The sequence below is a fragment of the Cataglyphis hispanica genome, chromosome 11, assembly GCF_021464435.1.
Source record: "Cataglyphis hispanica isolate Lineage 1 chromosome 11, ULB_Chis1_1.0, whole genome shotgun sequence".
In the NCBI taxonomy this organism is placed as follows: domain Eukaryota; kingdom Metazoa; phylum Arthropoda; class Insecta; order Hymenoptera; family Formicidae; genus Cataglyphis; species Cataglyphis hispanica.
Window position 1 is genome coordinate 2,972,995 of NC_065964.1, and position 19,753 is coordinate 2,992,747.

General features: G+C 35.4%; 1 protein-coding gene and 1 long non-coding RNA gene across 8 annotated transcripts in view; one reads left to right on the top strand and one right to left on the bottom strand.

Moving 5' to 3' along the window:
• Positions 1 to 19,753, top strand: part of LOC126852715 (neural-cadherin-like) — a 140,399-nt gene that overhangs the window by 110,327 nt on the left and 10,319 nt on the right. For all 5 annotated transcript variants that reach the window (XM_050597780.1, XM_050597781.1, XM_050597782.1 and 2 more), the window contains 7 exons: positions 15,316 to 15,459; positions 16,752 to 16,867; positions 17,253 to 17,417; positions 17,536 to 17,673; positions 18,339 to 18,525; positions 18,806 to 19,039; positions 19,483 to 19,655. In XM_050597780.1, coding sequence (XP_050453737.1) covers positions 15,316 to 15,459; positions 16,752 to 16,867; positions 17,253 to 17,417; positions 17,536 to 17,673; positions 18,339 to 18,525; positions 18,806 to 19,039; positions 19,483 to 19,655 — 1,157 coding nt within the window. The remainder of the gene's footprint in view (positions 1 to 15,315; positions 15,460 to 16,751; positions 16,868 to 17,252; positions 17,418 to 17,535; positions 17,674 to 18,338; positions 18,526 to 18,805; positions 19,040 to 19,482; positions 19,656 to 19,753) is intronic.
• The window catches only part of LOC126852771 (uncharacterized), a 242,475-nt gene continuing 229,684 nt past the window's right edge, over positions 6,963 to 19,753 (bottom strand). For all 3 annotated transcript variants that reach the window (XR_007687873.1, XR_007687872.1, XR_007687874.1), the window contains exon 2: positions 6,963 to 7,001. This is a non-coding gene — a long non-coding RNA (uncharacterized LOC126852771). The remainder of the gene's footprint in view (positions 7,002 to 19,753) is intronic.

The following is a 19,753-nucleotide window of genomic DNA, read 5'->3' on the forward strand; positions in this document are numbered from 1 at the left end:
AACCAACTTGGGGACGCGTGAGCCTAATAACCGCTAATGAATCGCGACTAATTTTTCATCGGCTATCTAAACGCGCCGTGCAAATCAATACTGTAATAGTGCACCTGTGCCCGGATTTCGCGATGTGTCGAAAAAGGTTATTTATGGGATGCGGGGGAGGGGAGGGAGGGGGCCTTTATCGCGAACGTTCGAATTATTCCGCGCGAGAATTTTTAATCTCGTGTGAGCGGCGGGAGGGGAGGGGAGGGGGGGAGGGGGGGTGATCTAATCTAGGCTTTCGCGCGTTTGTTCGCTACGCGAATTCGAGCGATTTCGCGCTCCTTCGCAAAAGGAAACGAAATTCACCGTCTCGGGAGAGAATTGCACGCGTTGCCTTCCCCCTCGAACTCTCCTGAAATTATTTTGGCAGCCTTTCAAGCGCGCGCTACGCCCGGAATTGCGGAAGAATCCGCGAACATCCGCCGTGGGATTTTCATTATCAGCGACAACGGGGGGCGGGGGGCCACCTTGTCCCGGGGTTTAAAGCCTGATTTATAGCGCGCATTCGCGACCTGGACTATCGTAGAATTTCGCGGAGCAGACGGTGCACGAGGCGGACGATTTTCGTCGGAATTTGCTGCAACTTCCTCTCGATACTTAATTGTTATCGGGGTTAAGATTGTGTTAGAAAGCTTTAATCAATTTGATCGAGACGTAAATGTGATTTTATAATTATAAACAGTTACTGATTATTAGATAGAAGCGGTTTCATCTAATAATTTTCTTAGATCTTATTTTAACGATATTTTATTTTAAGATTTAACTGTCAAGATATTTGACATTGAAAAAATATATAATTAATATTTGCTTTAGAACAAAATTGTATATACTTTTCATTTTAAAAAATGACAAAAAATATTTTTATATTAATCTAAACTTATTTAAATACACATTAAATATATTTAAATTGTATATCTCAATACTAGTATTAAATATATCTAAAACAATTATTATGACTATTTCCTGCTGATTACGTATAATATAATTTTGAAACAACAAATTACATGTCTGTATTTGTCAAAGAGCTATTATGACATGTAGGGATTGTACACTATGTATTTGGAAAGCTCAGGATACTCCAGGTACTCGCTAACATACATATATGCTTGGGGGAAACAACGAATAATAGGTAGCCGGTTGCCAACAAGTAAGTTGCAACGAACATTCCGCAAATTAGTATAGCATTGTTCACGCGTTCCCGTATTTGCATAAAGAGGAATTTATAATAGCTCGCTTGCACAAGCTGTGTCGGCCAAATTGTCAAAACGGAAACGGCAAAAAGCTTCCAACCCAAAAATGAAACCAACATATATTAATCTCGTCTTTCTCGCTCAATTCACTTTTATGATAATGAAATCATTTTTCATTAAATATGTATTTATTATCTCGCAAAATTTGATAAATTGTGACATAATTTATGAACGATGTGGCTTTTGAAAAGGCCAGATTTCGGAATAATAATGTTATAATTTATATAATTTTCTTTATCACATATAATTTATATAATTCTATCGATATATTTACAGATATTTAAAAAAATTAGAAAAAGTATAAAAAATTTTTTAACAAAAACTTTAGGAACGATACGAACATTTTGTCATCTTTATCATACTTTATCTAAATTTAATTTTTTTTTTACGGGGTCTCACTATAAGCCATCACATAATTTTATTTTTGACAAGTATAAGAAACTTTAGATTTTTTATTCAAAGGATTATGTTGTCTCCGGCTTCGATTTAATTACAATCTTACGGGCATGTTTCGCGTCAGTCTAGAAATAATCCGCTGCTTAAGAGCTACGTAATCACCGCGACGAATGTTCGTTAAAGGCGATAGATGATGGCGGATAAAATTCTGCCATTTACGGTCGATGAATGGATCCCGGAAGATATCGCGAGGGCTGATGACTCGCTTTATTATATTATGCGCAAACTGTCGGAGCCGCGCGCGGCCATTGTAATTTCGCGAAAAGTAATTATCCTCCAAATAATTATCTCGGGAAAATGCCATGAGAAACGAAGTATATTACACACTCGCAAAGCAGCCTGCGCGATTAAACAACGCGCGCAACGATAATAAAGCGCAAGTAGACCACCGTTTGCCGTACGATCTTCCTATTCTGACTCTGTCTTTACATTACGCTCGAATTACTCGTCGCCGCGGCGAAAATATCAGCTGTATTTGTTCATTAAAACCGGACCAAAAGAAATTGAGTACGCAACACCAGAGGAAAATATCGTATAAAGGGCGCTACTCAAGAGGAAACACTTGCTTGTCGTAAAAAAATATTACTATTTTTATCTTCTTTTATAAAATATATTTATTCTTCTTGCTGCGCTTTAGACGTATATAACAAAAAAAAATTAAAATAGACATTTATATATTTACACTTCAATAAAAAAATAAAATTTATATTGCATAATGTCATAAGAAGGAATAAATGAAAGAATTTGATAGTTAAAAAAAAATCAAAAGCTCTTGATTAGAAGTTTAATTAAAACTTCTACGCAATTCTAAGAATTTGCTTCAAGTCTCACGCGTGACGTCTGCAGGCGTATTCATTTTTTATCAAAGTCAGTTCGCGGGTAAAAATGTATGCTAGAAACGTGCTTCGCGGTTTTATGAAAAATTTCCTTTCGGCGGTCGTTACTTTTTTTTCCCGGTTACGTTGCTGATTACCGCTCATGAATAAATCTGATTACCTTTCTCTTATTATTTTAATGGAAATGCAAGTCCTCTCCTCTGTCTCAATTCGCAATTCGCGTTCATGTGATATGAATTTAATGTCGAATGGATCGTTGAAATTTTTGCGTCAAATATAAAGCCTCCGGTGAATTGGTCTCCTGTAGAGCGTCGTCAGAGCATGCGGGGATGCTCTTCTTTTTTTTTTATATTATAAAAAACGAGAGAAGATCTTAGACATAAAAAAAAAAAAAAAATGTATGAAGACGCCAGAGATTACGGCACTTTTCCTTCAGGATAATATTGTCGCCACTTGGAGAAGAGCGTAGCAGCTTTATTTTTAATCTTTCTTGTGCTCGACGCGCAAATTTCTTTCGCTGTCGAGCGCTCGAGCGGACGACGCAATATTCCATCTAGAAAATTCTACGAGACTATTTCTTAACTTGTTCTCCTAGAATGTTTGAATATTTTCCACCGCCGACCGAGAGGATACTTTCTCTCACGTTTCAATTGTCGCCGTTGCGACAACATTTTCAGTTGCGAACGACTGCATGAAAGGCCGATATTGAAATGTAAATATCAATATTGACAGCAGATAACGTGTAGCTGTAAACTGTACCCATATCAACTATCGAATGATAGATTTTGTGATAAAATTCTCCAGGTATTACTCTTTTTCAATTTTTCTGTTAAAATGTTGAACTGACGGTTAAAATAATGACTTCTTAAATCGAGTAAATGTAATTGATTTGTAATTGATTTTCATATATATATTATAACCTTTAATTGAGTTTAATTTTTATAATAAAAAAATTATTTGGACAATAAGAAGCTTTGTTATCTGAAGATTTTTGATTTTCTTAATTTACCGAATTTTTTTGAAATTTTTAATATCAAATATTTTTATTATAAGTACCGACAAATTAAAAATTTGAATATATTAATAGACATTCTCACAATCACGTGAATTATTTTATCTATTTATTACTAAAATTATTTATTATTTGTTTCTTTATTTTAGATATAATAATTTATTTTAAATTTATTATTATATTTTAAATTATCTTCATTTTGTCCATTCTTCAGGCATATATTGAATCAAGTGTCTTTGTATTGATGTGAAATGAATTAATGATAGTCGTGAGGAAAACTTAGTTTGTATACCTTTCTTCGCCACTCGCGCAAATTTTCAACTCAATACAAACATTTCTTTGTACAGAACATTTTCCCGATTTTCCACGCTTCCGATCGTGGATCAACGTCACCCACTACAGAGTCTCGTTTGGCAACATTATTCTATTTTAACCTACAAAGAAGTTTTCTTCGAGCGGTGTCGATAAATCTTTAGGCAAACACAAAACCCGAGAAAGTTGCCCGAATATACGAGCACGTGGGGTATCCTCGATAAACACGTGGACAAGAACGACGATACGCACTTTGCAATGTAATGCTTCTATTTTACATGCCGAGTAACAAAAGGTAGCCAAAACTTTCGCGAAGAAAAGATCGACGTCAAATTGACAGTCTGAAGAGACTGAAAGTCTTTATAATCCAAGAAAAGTTTATGACGCCATGTAAAACGTCCTATACGTAATAGATAGAGAAAAAATAGAGGATGACATACACATCTTTTTCATTCAATTTTAATATTGATATAGCGGATGCTTTATTTAATTTTAGAAGGAAGAAATTTATTTGAACGAAGATGACAGATATGATGCAGCGTATGTTCAATATAATATTAATATAAAACAATGGAAATTTATGTATAATTATCTTGTAAAATATTTAGTAAATATATAATGGCTCACAAAAAGATTCGGACATTTTCATTCGATTAGGTGAAGTCAATGTACCGTTCGTTTAGTTTTATGAGCTGCTTTAAAAGACATGTTAAATTGATGCAGCAATTATTGCGTTTATTTTCGAAAATATGGCAAATTAAAAAAATATTAAAATATGAAAATTCATTTTTCTCACACTATACTTTATGCACGGAATAAGATATTTTATTGAAGTTTGCCTTACTTTATGTAGCAACTATTTGGCGTCTTACTCCACTGATAGCAACTACTCGCAGCGCGAAGATAAAGTAAACTTGTTAGCTCCAACTAATTCTCTGTCTCTTTCCCCTTTATACCCGATAAAACCGAATGCAATCTCGGGAAATGTGTGGTTGTGGCGGAGAAAAAAACCTTCGCTTAACCGGAGATTTGCAGAGTGCAACGCCGGTGAAATCCCAACGGCCCCAAAATAACGAGAAACAAGAGGAAAAAAAAAAAAAAATTCATGGACCATTTTCGACCGCGATATTCGGCGTTTCACTTGGTCGAGTGACTTCGCCGCTCAAAAATAATCCTCGTCGCGTGCGCGCGGCTTTAACATTTCCCGATAAGCAAAATATATCGTCCCGGCCGAGCGTTTGACGTCGCCCGGTGCGGAGAGATATATGGCTTTCACTAACACCCACCGAGAGTCGGTAAATTTCCTTCTCTCCATCGGCGCATCTCCTCTCGTTATACGTGCAATAGCCGGGGAAAAATATCGAACATTTTCGACGCGCAGGAGAGCGGCAAGAACGAACTTTTGAGGAATTCCCGAGTCCGGCATTGAAGGCTGTAAATCTCTCCCTCGTCGACGCGACGAGGGCCGACGCGACGACGATCGTCCCGATCCGTTCCGCTCGTTTGAAATTCCACGTCTGTCGCGTTTAAAAGTTTGTCATCCAAGGCGTCCTCGTCAATTTCTCAAGCTTTTTACGACCGTCCATTATGCGCGTCTGCACGTGGCTACGCGATAACTTCGCCGCGTCATCATTTAACCCTTTTATCGACACGTCTTTTCTTTCTTTTTCGAAAGTGCTGTTAATGTAAGAGGCACATTCTATGTCTCTATAAGGCACGAGAGCACTTTGTTAAAGGAAATTTGAAACTTTGATCTTGTGAGATATGTTTCGTGATGAAAGGACTAAGTATAATTAATTCTTTTAAATTGCCATTTTTAGTTGTTACCTGCAATAAAAATTAGTGACGTAACGTTAATCAGAACAGATTCGATTCGATTCGAATCGATTAATCAAAGAGTTGAATTACGTGAGATTGGCGAACACCACCGTGCGATATATATATAGGTCCACCCATCGGAAGGATTAATCCTGAGAAAAATTTACGGCCGCAAGGAGATACGACCGTGTCGAGACAGCCGGTGTATACGCACATCGTTCCCGCGATTTATATCCCAAGGAGCAAAAGGGCGACGAGTAATGGCGCAGCGATACAGTCTCACGCGTAGACTGACAAGTGAAATACGGAACGTATCCGTGCGTTTTGTTCAAGTCGCGCGCGGGCGGACGGGCGGCTAGTAGAGGCGAATTATGGGCGACATTGTGTCGGCATCCTCCTCTCCACGGGCATCCCCCATTCCGCTTCTCATTTCTCTCTCTCTCTCTCTCTCTCTCTCTCTCTATATATATATATATATATATATATATCCCGACCTCTTTTGTAGAATCTCGCCGTGAAACATGGATCCGATACCACGCGTGGATTCTCGATACCGCACGCGTGGATCTCGCCGGAATTCCACGACGCCGCGATTTTTTCGCGGCGATATATCGCCGCATATTTCTCACGTGCGAGATTTATTCCGAGTCACACGTCGCGAGAGAGCGGAAGAGAGAGGGATGATAATTAAGTCGGACACGCTTTTTGGTCGCGCGTATTTAGTCGGGATTCCTCAATTTCTGGGAATATATTCATGTACGTTCTGTCGCCTCTTTATCTCGCGTAGTTTCATCCGAAACGGAAAATCGCGAAAAGGTGTCAAGCGTAAAGGCGAGAGGAAAAAATATTTTCACCGTGCTCTTTTTTTTTTTCTTTTTTTCACAATTTCACTTGGGCGAGATCGGATAAAATCGGTAAACCGAGTGTAAATTTATCTCCGCACGACAACCTTTACATCGTGCGCGACGAGATTCCTGTACAAATTTATCCCGATGCATAATCTCCCTGATGGAGGAATAAAAATTGTTGAATAAAAATTTATTTCGTCAAAACATCCAAGACTTAAAAATCGAGGGAAACAATAATACAGCGAAAACTTTAGACTCGTAAACTTTTAAAATGGAGTTGAAGATGTATAGAGTTGCACTCGGTTAAAAATCGCGCGAAAAAGTTCGCAATGTATGTGGCCGCGATGGGATTATGTGACGTCATCGGTGGCGAAGTTCCGTCGCGAGCTCGTTCGTCGGTTTTTTTTTTTTTTTTTTTTTTTTTTTTTTTCTCGTGTTGCGCAAAGAACAGAATTTCCAAGTCTCCGCCTTTCAATCCGCCAAATCCTCGCTAAGGCAGGAAACGAGAGCAAGATGGCTGAAGTGCGGTGGATTACCCCGTCCCGATAGGGTCGATTTTTCACGAAGACATGACGAAAGAGAGATGTCGAATGACGTTGCGGTGAATCTCGGTGAATCAATCTCTGTCTCGTTACAATCCGTCGGTTTCATGAAGTCGTACATTCGCCTTCGATATTTTGTCAGAAAATCGATCGATCGTTCATCTCCTCATCCGTCCTCCCCTTCTCCCACCCCCTCCCCCCTCCTCCGTTCGAGCGAGATTAATAACTACGTGTGCTGCGCGTGTAACATCGGAAGACTAATTAATCGTCTGTCGGCTTTTACATGGGAAGGTGGGGGGGGGGGATATTAATAAGCTCACGTAGCGGCGCCAGTTTAGGGATGGTAGTTAGAATTGTTGCCTGGATTCTCGATTACGAAAGTTAGTAACGATGCTGTTAATTATGTCGATATCACTAATATCGCAGATAATTCTGCAATTTTGTAGAATTCGGTGTAGAGAGAGAGAGAGAGAGAAAGGCGGAGAGAAAGATGATACTGATATCGCGGTGATAATCCTATACAAGGTAACGGTAACGTTTTTGGCAGGTGAATATAATAACACAAATAAACGAGTTTACATAGTAAATAAAATTATCAAAAAGCAGAATTTAATTTACTTAATTACAGAGTATTATATACATGATTGCTAATCAGAAATATCTATCTATACGGGCTGTAAAATTATTTCTTGCAGAAACTCTGAAAATTATAAATAAGATGTCAATGTTAATCACGTGGCTGACTTTAACTATGAAATCTTTTGAAAATGGCCACTGCGATAAGAATTGCTTTATCAGCAATTAAAGAGGCACATACGTTTGAAATGTCAAAAAATAAATATATTTTCTAGATATTTTTGCAGCGCAACAACTTGAAATCTTTTTATTTAAATCTTTTTACATTATTAATACAATATTATTGAATACCCAAATAAAAATGTTTGGCTCAAAAGAATTTCTTTTTTAAAGTTAGGCGAATATTTGCAGATTTTGTTATAAAAAAGGATGGACTCTCTTTTAAAGAAATGAAACATTTTTTTTACAACACACCATCATTTTGCTATTTTTTTTTTAATTTTGAAATAATGCTTGAATAACAGATAACTATTAATATATTTAATAAAAAAACTTATATTTTTTATTTTAGATATAATAAACAAATTTTATGAATCGTAAAATTGGCGGAATTCTGCAAATATTCTCATAATTAAAAAAAAAATTTTTTAAGCTGAAAATTTTTATTTAAGTAGTTAATTGTATTAATATTGTTAAAAGCTTAAAAATTTTTGTCAAGTCGTTGCGCTGCAAAAAATCTAGAAAATATACTCATTTTTCGAGCTTTCAAACGGATATGCCCCTTTAAATTGCGATTTCATTAATCGATTACCCTCATTTTCAGATTAACTCTCTCTATGTCTGCGTCTTTTTACAGTAATAAACGTAACCATGAAAGATCGCATGCACAGAGCGTTCGCCATTACGTGAATTAGCCGTAATTCGGTTACGTCAACGACGAGACGGCGACGTATCTCAATTAAGCTAACGAGTAAAAGGTCGAGCCGATTTTTTTTCTACCCCCAGAGTCGCGATGGTATAAACTTCGCGCAACGCGAGAGTTGATCATCCGGATAATTAATTTGCATCGCGCGCGCGTGCTATCACTATAAATTTGCGGCAGAATTTCGCGACGGTATCTCTCGACGATACGTACACTGTAATTTGCGTTAATCGATTAATTGGCCGCTTTCCAATCCCGTCCATCCGCCCGCATTTTGTAGATCGTTGATGCGGTAAACGCGAATCGCGATAAAAAAGGCAACTAAAAATTTTTTTTCTAGGGATTGCAAAAAAAGAAGATATTTGCAACGTTAAATTTTGGCGGATCGTCATGTAGTTGAAGAAACAAATAAATGAATTAATTAGTCTTTACGCTAATCGATGTTGCAATCGTTTCTCAGGGTTTCGATAATCCAAAGGTGATTCAATCAAACATAATCGGAAAGTATAGCATTAAGAGATTATAAAAGTTTTATCTTTCCGTGAAGATTAGCTTCCGCGAAATTAAATCGCTTTTAAATTCGAATTTTATATGCCTGTGATATCTATGTTTATCACATCTATATGTCTCTTATGCATATAATTCTTATCATAATGAATATATATTTATTTAAAAAAAAATAATACAAAGAGGGAGGGAAGGAGAGAGAGAGAGAGAGTACATTTTTTTTATTTAAATTATTTTATTATTTATTTTTTACTTAAATTATTTTATTATTTAAAATATATTTTAATAGTTATTTTATTATTTTATTGTAAATAGATATTATTTTATTATAAATTTTGAATAATATTTTTCTATATAAAGTCCACATTGAAAATATAAAGTTTTTTTTTGATGAATAGCTAAAATAAAAAAATAACGTTTTTATTTATAAAAAAATATGAATAATATTCAACAGTAATCTTTATTCTAGTCACTTATCATATTTAGTTTATGCTGTTCGAGACAATAGAACGAAAAGTTGAGGAATAATAAAACTTTACTAGTTGTGGTAAACCGTTTTTCTCTCTCGGTATAAAATCGTCAATCAATTCGCTTTATTACACTGACAAAGTACAAAATGCATTACGGACCATAAAGCAATCAAGAAGCGAGCGGATAAAAATGCATCATGAGTCTCTCTCTTCGAAACCGCGGAGAATCAAGATTATTCTAGATCAACCATAAAAACGTTTTATGGATAGATCCCTTGATAAATCTAATGTTGTGATTTTTGCTGAACGAAAATGTCAAGAAGATATATTTATTAATCATATATATAAGTATTAACAATTTTATTTTATTTACTGAATAAATCGCTGCTTTCTTCTTCGGTATAAACATGACATTTGAATATTTTAAATTTATTAATTATTCTAAAATTATCGAACATAAATTTGATACTTTTTATTTAAATATTTCAAAATCAAAAACAAATGTCTACCGCGTTAAATGCTTTGAAGTCACATCTGCCACGAGATATCGAGAGATATTATGGTAATCTGAGGTTAACAAAATTTCAAAATTAATCGAAACGGAATTTCTCACAGTCGTAATGCTAAGTGACAGCGACGCAAGGGTGGGCGAGAGCCTTAATTCACTAGCGTGCAACTACAGACTGGAGGTGACCGTCTCGAGGGAGCCATCCTCGGCGTTAACGGACCACCCCTTAGCCTTAGTGGCGAAAAGCCTCGAGGGTGCTCGTATTTATAGGAACCAATCGAGTGTTGCCGGGTGCGGCTAAGAAGCGAATGTTCCTTTCGACGTCGTCGGGACGAAGGGTGAACGGATGGATGGATGGGGAGGGGGTGGAAGGGGTTGGTGGAGGGAGGTGTGGGGGCTTCATCGATTTCTTACTCCGTGGCCCAGTAACGCGTTTCGTGGGACCGTCGTGTGCCGTCATTGGGTGTAGCTTCCCCCGGCGAGAGGATCTTGATGCACCGCAAAATGCACCGAGCTCGAGAAAATCGCCGATTGTCCCGTCGATCGTTCGCGTCGAGTTTTTACGGCGACGGTACTTAATCCTCTTGTTAGAGCGCGCGGAACTTTGGATATTTTACGGCTCGGAGGCGGATCTTCCGCGACGTTAGTGGGCCAAGTTTACGTCTAAGTTGTAAATATTTTTGACATAAAAATAAATTTGATATCGCGCTGTTACGATCGATAGATGCTTAATGTGTCGTTTTATAATTGCACCGAATTCCATTAGTATACATACGTGAATAAATTAATAATTAATTGAAATGTCCATTAGCAGCGTTAAACTGTTTACTGATAATTCCACTAAATGTATACACTATCTATGTGCGTATCTATGGCATTACATATTTTTGCCATTGCACTGATTACCTCTATGGTTAAAATCGTTCCAATTCAGGATCTCATTACTTTTAATTAAATCTTTTAATCATATCATGTCTAATTCAAGTTTCTGTAAAATTGACAATTATGAATCACCGTCAAGTTACGAAGCAGTCATCTAATTACTTTTCTGCTTTGTAGAAAAAGAATGATATTTCCTTGCGAAGAATTTTGAAAGAAACATTGAATCTGGTATTTGGCGCGTGTTAATTAAACGTTGAAATCTTGAGGAAACTTTAAGGACGAACTTCCAAGACGAAATAAAGATGTATAGCAGCTTGAATAAAACTCGAAAGTTCTCGAGAGAGAGAGAGAGAGAGAGAGAGAGAGAGAGAGAGAAAGGCGAGAGGACAGTTATACGTGTATTCGTTAATTCCGAGGATTGTGTACCAACGTTTCCCTCTCGAGAAAGATAAATTCCGTAACTTTTGCCGCTCGCGAAAGACGCACGATCTGTCTCGATTATGGTAATCTGATATCGCATTAGAGAGCGCGGGTATGCGATTCGCGTTAAAACGCCAACGCATCGCGTACCAAGCCCCGATGCAATCTATTAAAAGGAAAACTCTGACATTCCTCCGTTAACAATGATGTACAACACCCGGAGCGGGTGACACATTTACGATAAGCGCAATGATGAATTGTCATTACGCAAATGTCACCTATCACCCTCTCTCTCTCTCTCTCTCTCTCTCTCTTCCTCCTCCGCATCATATTTTCTAAGCTTGCAGATATCAAGGCTATTCTTGATATTGTCTTATCTTGTCTCGAAATTCGAGACAAAATCAAGATAAGATTTTTAATTAGTTATCAAGACAATGCAAAGATTAAGATTGTCAAAATTATTGATTTTTTAAAGAAGCTAAAATATGTATATTTATAAATTAGGCGAGAAAAAATCATTATATTGTACAGATTTGAAAAATTTGAAAACATTTAATATAATAAATAAAATAAACAATATAGAATTTTGCACAATTATTTAGCTAGACAAAACTTTGAAAATATAATGTATATATACCTATATTTATTATCTTTTTAAATACACACATATGCGTGTGTAGTGTTTTGCAAAGTAAACAAATAATGTAATAACTATCTAAAATTATTATACATGTATTATAAAGTCCATATATTATTAAATATATTATTTATATTAAATGTATTAAATATATTAAATATTTTAATATATTTTAATATATTTAATAATTATTTATATTAAATATATTTATTTATTAAATATATATTATTTATATTAAATATATTAAATATATTATTATTTTAAACAATTGTTTAGCATAATAAAATTATTATATATAATAAAATTAAATAAAAATTGTTAATAAAATCGAGACGACATTTTTGCTCAAGACCAAGACAAGATTTAAGTTTTGAAAAATTTTCAATACAAAAACAATACTTTTACGAATATTCTCTTGAGTCTTGTGCAACTCTAATATACATACACCGTATATAAAATTTTATCTCAATCATGTCGAAAGCAATGTGTTCGCGAAGCGAATCACGATTTCCTAAATTATCGCGGGCGATCTTGGGCGAAAACGTGCTACGCACGGTGTTATATTTATCGCGAGTTTTGCGTTAGTCCCGAGCCGATGTGATAAATTTCTTGCAACGGTTTAATAACGATCGACGGATTAATAACGCGCGCGCGGAGTTTAACGGCACTCGGTACGATAACAAATTTTCTCGCGTCGGGTTATCGGTCTATGTAACCGCGGAATTGTGCATATTGATGATGCGCCCTCCCCGATAGATACCGTACTCACTGCTTTCCGCGAGTTTATTTACATAGGTAAAATTTGATTAACGCGAGCACTCCTACTCTCATGTTTCCCGATAATATTTGAATCGCATTACATATTCATTGTAATTTACAACAGTGTTTTCCAACTGCTCTCTATTTCAAAATCCTGTTGTTTAAACGGAGCAAGGAATATTTATTTTCGGCAAACGGAGATAAACTCTCGACAATATGCACTATACTTGTCAATTGATTCGCTCTCTGAATGCATTTATTGTATCGCTGCAAAATTAAATAGCGAGACAAATAATTTAATACATGCAGCTTGTAAAAGATATAAAAAAACTTTCGGTCATTCTGGAAAAAAAAACAAACACTTTTGCTTGCAAAATAATTTATTATCTAATATCTCTTAAAAATACAATTGTAATAAAAAATTCCTTCCTGGATATAATTAATTATTAAATAAATTGAAGCTCATACACGCACACACTTGAATTAAGAGATTCACATGTGCACCTCTCTATTTCTGACCTATCGCACTTTATAAGATAGCGTGAGAGAAAGAGAGGGAGGGGGAGGGGGAGAAGAGACACGCGCGCGCGCGCGTCTGGATTAACTTAATCAAGCGAGTATTTGTCGAGGAAAGGAAACGGTCTCCGGAGTTTCGAGAAAGAGAAAAAGAGAGAGAGAGAGAGGATCCTTGGCAGGATACTCAGCGAATTGGCCGCGGTCTGACAATATTACGGGCGTCACGCGAACGGACATTGCGGGGATACATTTTAATAGATTCTCCGCTTAATGTACCGCTCGATGTACATGCGTTCCGCTACATAACGTTGAGCGATTTTGCTAAATAAAACAAGCGCTCGATTTGCCCCGCGTGCTCTTTTAAAGTGTCGCTTCCCCGCGACACAATGAATGACCCGTGGCGCGGGCCATCAAATTCGCCTCGAAAAAAGCTCGACTATCCGATTGATTTAATTTGGCGATTAATTAAAATAAATTCGGCGCACGCACTCGTTAACTGCCGATACAATACACACGGATCTCTGTTTTTTAATGCCGAGAGCGATGTGTAATTAATCGTACGTTCCGTTTTTCTCACAATGGACGTATTTCGACGTATCGAGATGATAAAATGACCGATCTTCGTTTATGTGTCATTGATTATGCAAAATTTATGCGGAATTTATCGATGTTTGCCGCTCTTCTTACCACCATAAAATACGATTAAGAGTACTTAATGTAGCAATCTGGAAAAAGCATCCGCAATTATACATTTTTCTCCTATCGGCCAACCTAGTTCCATCAATAAATGTCTACTTCTGGAATGAAGTGCCGTTATCTGAAACTACTTAACTTTCTTGCCATCGGCGACCGGTAATTGCCTATCTTAAATTTCTGTAGCGGGGCGAAAAAATGATTAACGGTCCAGGGATTCTTTATCGCTCAAGTTCCGTACTTTAGTGCAAAGTACATTAAGACCAAACCGCGAGAATATATAATGCGTAGAATAAAGCCAAGATGGGCGAGATGTTTCGAGACTCTGCGATAATATCTCTCTTTTGTACCATGATAATATAAAAATTTTTTAATTATATACTTCGACAATATATTTATTATTAATCTGTCATTTTTACTTTACGCAAAAATAATCGGCGTATTTAGTGAGATTATCCACAAATAAAAAATATTTAATTAATAGCGAATCAAAAATATTTAATTAATAACGAATAAAAATTTATTCAATTAATAGCGAATAAAAAATATTTAATTAATAGCGAATAAAATATTGATTAAAAAAAAAATCATTCTCACAATTTTTTACAAAATTACGGAGAAACTTTATTATATATTGTAACGAGTTTTATCATACGGTATAAGAAAGTCGTCCCTATTCGAGATTTTAATATATAATTGACTACGCGCTCTTCTGCAGAAACTCGCAAGTTTCTTGAGAGCAACGATATCTACGCGCGGATCGAATAGTACCGAAGTTCTGGAATCCGGAATTCAAGAATATGACACGCTAAATCAATTTTGCATTCACATTCAATACTGCAAAGCAGACGCTTCCAGTTGTTTATTGCATTTACCATGTAAAGCGTATCGTTTCTTCGAAGGAAATAGACTCGTATCTGATAAACTTGACACTAGAACCTATAATAAGTTATAGGTATACTAGTACCTATGATAAGTTTACTTATCTTCTTACGAAAGACTAGTTAGATATAAATATATGTTTTCATTATTATTTATAAATCATTAAAATAAAATTTTTTAAGCAAGAATAAAATTCTTAAAAAAGTTTTCACTTTCCTTGTGATTAAAATAAAATTTTAAGAAAGAATAAAATCCTTAAAAAAGGTTTCAGGATTTTTTGAATCGGAAATTTTGAAGTTTACAAGTAATAAAAATTTTTATAAGATCACATAATTATTAGCATTAAAACAGAACTTAAGTGATTATGATACGCTTGTTGAAACGCTCTGATCTAATTAAATCTAATTTTATCTAAATTTCTTTGTTTTAGTAACGAAATTCATCCGCATCGGGATAGCCGACAAGAACGATAATCCCCCATACTTCGACAAGGGCCTCTACGAGGCTGAAGTAGACGAAAATGAGGACATTCAGCACACGGTACTCACCGTCACCGCCAAAGATCACGACGAGTGTAAGTGTACTTGCTACTTTAATAATATTATCGCACATTAATATTGCCACATCGATTTCATTTCTTTATATTTTATATTATAATCAATGCTATAATGAAATTTATAATCCATATATGTTCGTAATTATGTGAATTTCTGCCTATATACATCTTAAATATATTTGAACGATTTGTCTAAATATACATAATTAATCGTAAAATTAATATTAATTGTAAATGCGAAATAATTAATAATTAATAGAAGAGGAACTATTACGGGAGCTATTGCTTTTTTTCATTTATCGCAACAAGACAAGTTTTCAATGTAAATTTTCATTCGAAAAATTAATAACATTCTATTATTCTCCGACTCATCGTCTAAAACTGACAATTACATTTGTATTATGGAAATTTTGGCTCTGATTTCAGGATTTAAACTCGGTAATACGCGGTTTATAAACGCGGAAAGTTTGCCATATGCTTTCAACGTAAATTAAACAAAGTTCTCTGATGTATTTCATTTGTTTCGATTATTTGATCTTTTTAATCGCATGTAATGCGGTTAAATATACTGTTATACGGTTAATCGAATTTCCAGTTTTGTTTTTCCGAAAACATTTCATTCATGACTTAACAAATATTAACGATGCATCTGAAATTAATAATCTACGTTTCTCAATGTATAATCAGTACACAAGAATTATTCAAATTTGATTCAAACAGTATTCTTTATAAATCCGTATACATAGCCATTGCGTAAACACATTAACCGTGACGGTACGTAACAAATGATGCAGGCTGTGTGCAATTAAAATCTCGTATAAATAAATGCATTGTTCTCTCCTGTTTGCGTACGTACATGTATATGTATCATTATTTTTTTTTTTCCCCCTTATTTATCGTTCCAATTAAAAATCACACAGTAATGCTTAACTTAAATAACGCATCGAGAGATTATTAAAGACGACGGATGTTGGAATCTAAATTCTATTATCAAGAAGATTGAAATTTAAATCAAACTTGAACATTACTGAATATTATTGTTGTCAATCTTTTATTGGAATCTCGCATGTATATCACGACGAAACGCTCGAATTATGGGCGAGGTAGATCGAGGGTATCGAGCAAAGTTGAGATGGGGATGAACACGATCGAAGGCGCCATCCGAACTTTTTTTACGCGATAAAACTCGCTCTCGCAGCGTGCAGAACTTTTATCTTGAAATTCATTCGATTGCAACGGACGATGTTGGAGGGAGGAAAAAGTCGCGACTTGCTTTTATTAAAACCGAATCCCTTTCTTCTCTGTCGCAGCCTCGCGTATTCGATACGAGATCACGAGCGGGAACATAGGCGGCGCATTCGCCGTGAAAAACATGACCGGCGCCATTTACGTCGCGGGTGCGTTGGACTATGAGACGAGGAAGAGGGTTGGTATCGCCATTAATGTCATTCGAGCGTGTCAACTGAACGCTCGAATTACTTACTCCACTCTATAACTGCTTAGCGTCTTTGTTTATTCAGAAATTATTTCAAATATCACTTGTTGAAGATCCTAATAATAAGTCTCTTTTATTTGCAGTTTTTTTTTAATTTTTCAAAGAATTAATTATAATTTTTTTTAAATTATTTATCTATTTATTTAAGATAATATAAAAGAGGAGAGTTTTATTATTATATTTTATTTATTTATACACTGTTAAAAAAAGGAGTCTTTAATAATCTACATAAAATAATGGTAAAAATATAATATGGCAATCTGGCTAATTATTTTGTACATCTCGACGATATAAAAATTCGCGTGTATTTTTGCAGTACGAGCTTCGGCTTACTGCCTCGGATAACTTGAAGGAGAATTACACGACGGTTGTAATTCACGTGAAGGACGTAAACGACAACCCGCCCGTCTTCGAGCGACCAAATTACAGAACACAAATTACCGAGGAAGACGACAGGACTCTGCCGAAACGCGTACTCGGGGTAATCGCCTCTCTCCTTATGTAACATCGAACTTGCGAATTGTGTATTCTGAATGAACATTTACCATGCTGACCGCAACGCATTTACGGTAAATTTGCAATTAATATTTGATCCTCAGGTAACTGCGACTGACGGCGATAAGGACAGACCGCAGAACATTGTCTACTTCCTAACCGGGCAAGGTATCGATCCCGATAATCCTGCTAACAGCAAGTTCGATATTAATCGCACCACTGGAGAAATCTTTGTTCTGAAGGTTTGTTTGCAAAATTATCAATATTATCTTTTCTTATAATGAATATTATTATTAGAAACAATTTTTGTAATATATGACAGTTGTATAATATTATTAACATTATTATTTGTATAACAATAATTTTATTATATATGCATTTTTTTGCATCGTTCTATATTGTCTATTTTGTCAGTTATCAATGTTGTAAATTAAAAAAAAAAATGATATTGGTATTATCTTTATCAATAATTATAAAATGAATTGATATAACAGAAGGCCTTATTCAATTAATTTTTTAAGATTTTTATTAACACTACCATATTTTTTAAGTAATCTGAGATTTTACTTTCGAAAGTTTGATTTAAAATTAAAAAAAAAAAAAATGGTGAAACGATGATTCAATTATATCTTCAAAAGTCAAAAATCAATTTCGAATCGATATTTAAATATTTGGCGTAATATGGCATCTGATCGACACGGGAATTAATTCTTCCATGACTATAGAATATATATTTGTGCACGTGTGTCGCTATGCAATATCGTGATGGAATAATAATTCAAATATCGGCTCCGCGAGATGATATTGAATTTTGGGCAAACACAATATATAACATCCTGGTCGAGAATTCTACGTTTCACTGACTCCTCAAACGATTCTCATATGACTTTCCTTTTTCTCCCGGCAGCCGCTTGACAGAGATCAACCGAATGGTCGACCGCAGTGGCGATTCACCGTGTTTGCTCAAGACGAGGGTGGAGAAGGTCTCGTGGGTTATGCCGATGTTCAAGTTAATCTCAAGGACATCAATGACAACGCTCCAATATTCCCGCAAGGGGTCTACTTCGGCAACGTCACTGAGAACGGCACCGCAGGTTTGTGGGAAACTACCAATTGAAACAGTCCAGAGATCGTGGTTACATTTCCCTACCGTTACGGTTACATTACATTGATCATGCTACCACGCTATTACAGTCGTATATTATAGATCTAGGAAATATAAAACTTCATCTTTAGCTTGTATAATGAGCTAGAGACAGTTAATTAAAAAATTATCTTAAAATATATTTATTAAAAAATTAATTTTTTGTTCTTATCAATAGAGGGATGGAAATTTAGTTTATTAATGCTTTTGACTTTTTTTTTTTTAATTAGGAATGGTTGTGATGACGATGACAGCCGTGGATTACGATGATCCAAGCGAAGGCACGAATGCAAGGTTGATTTATTCTATCGAGAAGAATGTCATTGAGGAAGAGACTGGCTCGCCCATTTTTGAGATTGAACCGGACACTGGTGTAATCAAGACCGCGGTATGCTGCTTGGACAGAGAACGCACACCGGATTATTCTATACAAGTCGTTGCAATGGATGGAGGGGGGTTAAAAGGTATAATTTTTTTAAACAATTTTATTTTGATTTTAACAACTCAATTATAAAAAATTATTGAGAAGACACACATTTTTCTCTAACTATAATCATTAATAAATCGCGTTTAGATTTTTTATTAAACGATATCTAAAATAAAGAATTTAATAATATAACCGAAATTTTATTCAGTAGAATATTAATCGTGAAAATAAAAAGGGGTTACTTTTTACATATTATACTTTTTTCTTATGCTTTACATTTGTTCGACAAGATAAGAATGTCAATTGTGTTCTGCATGTCTCTTACAAGTCACGTCCTGGCTTTCAAATATTCATCTGCAAAAGTTGGAAGTCCACATTACCATGTATAGAACTATTTCCCAGCACGTTTTGCATATTTTAAGCGTTTCCCGAGATATTCCATCGAGAGCATTGTTATAATGCATATACTTTTCCTCTAAGGTACCGGGACGGCATCGATACGGGTAAAAGATATAAACGATATGCCACCGGCATTTACGAAAGAGGAGTGGTTTACCGAGGTGGACGAGACGGAAGGGCCAGATCTTCCTGAAATGCCGATACTCACTGTTACCGTTCACGATGAAGACGAAACCAATAAATTCCAGTACAAGGTATCTCTTGCGTTTACGATATAACATTTTTAATCGGATAAAAAATTAAACAAGAATAGAGATATAACAAAATTTAAAAAAAAAAAATTAAATCAGTA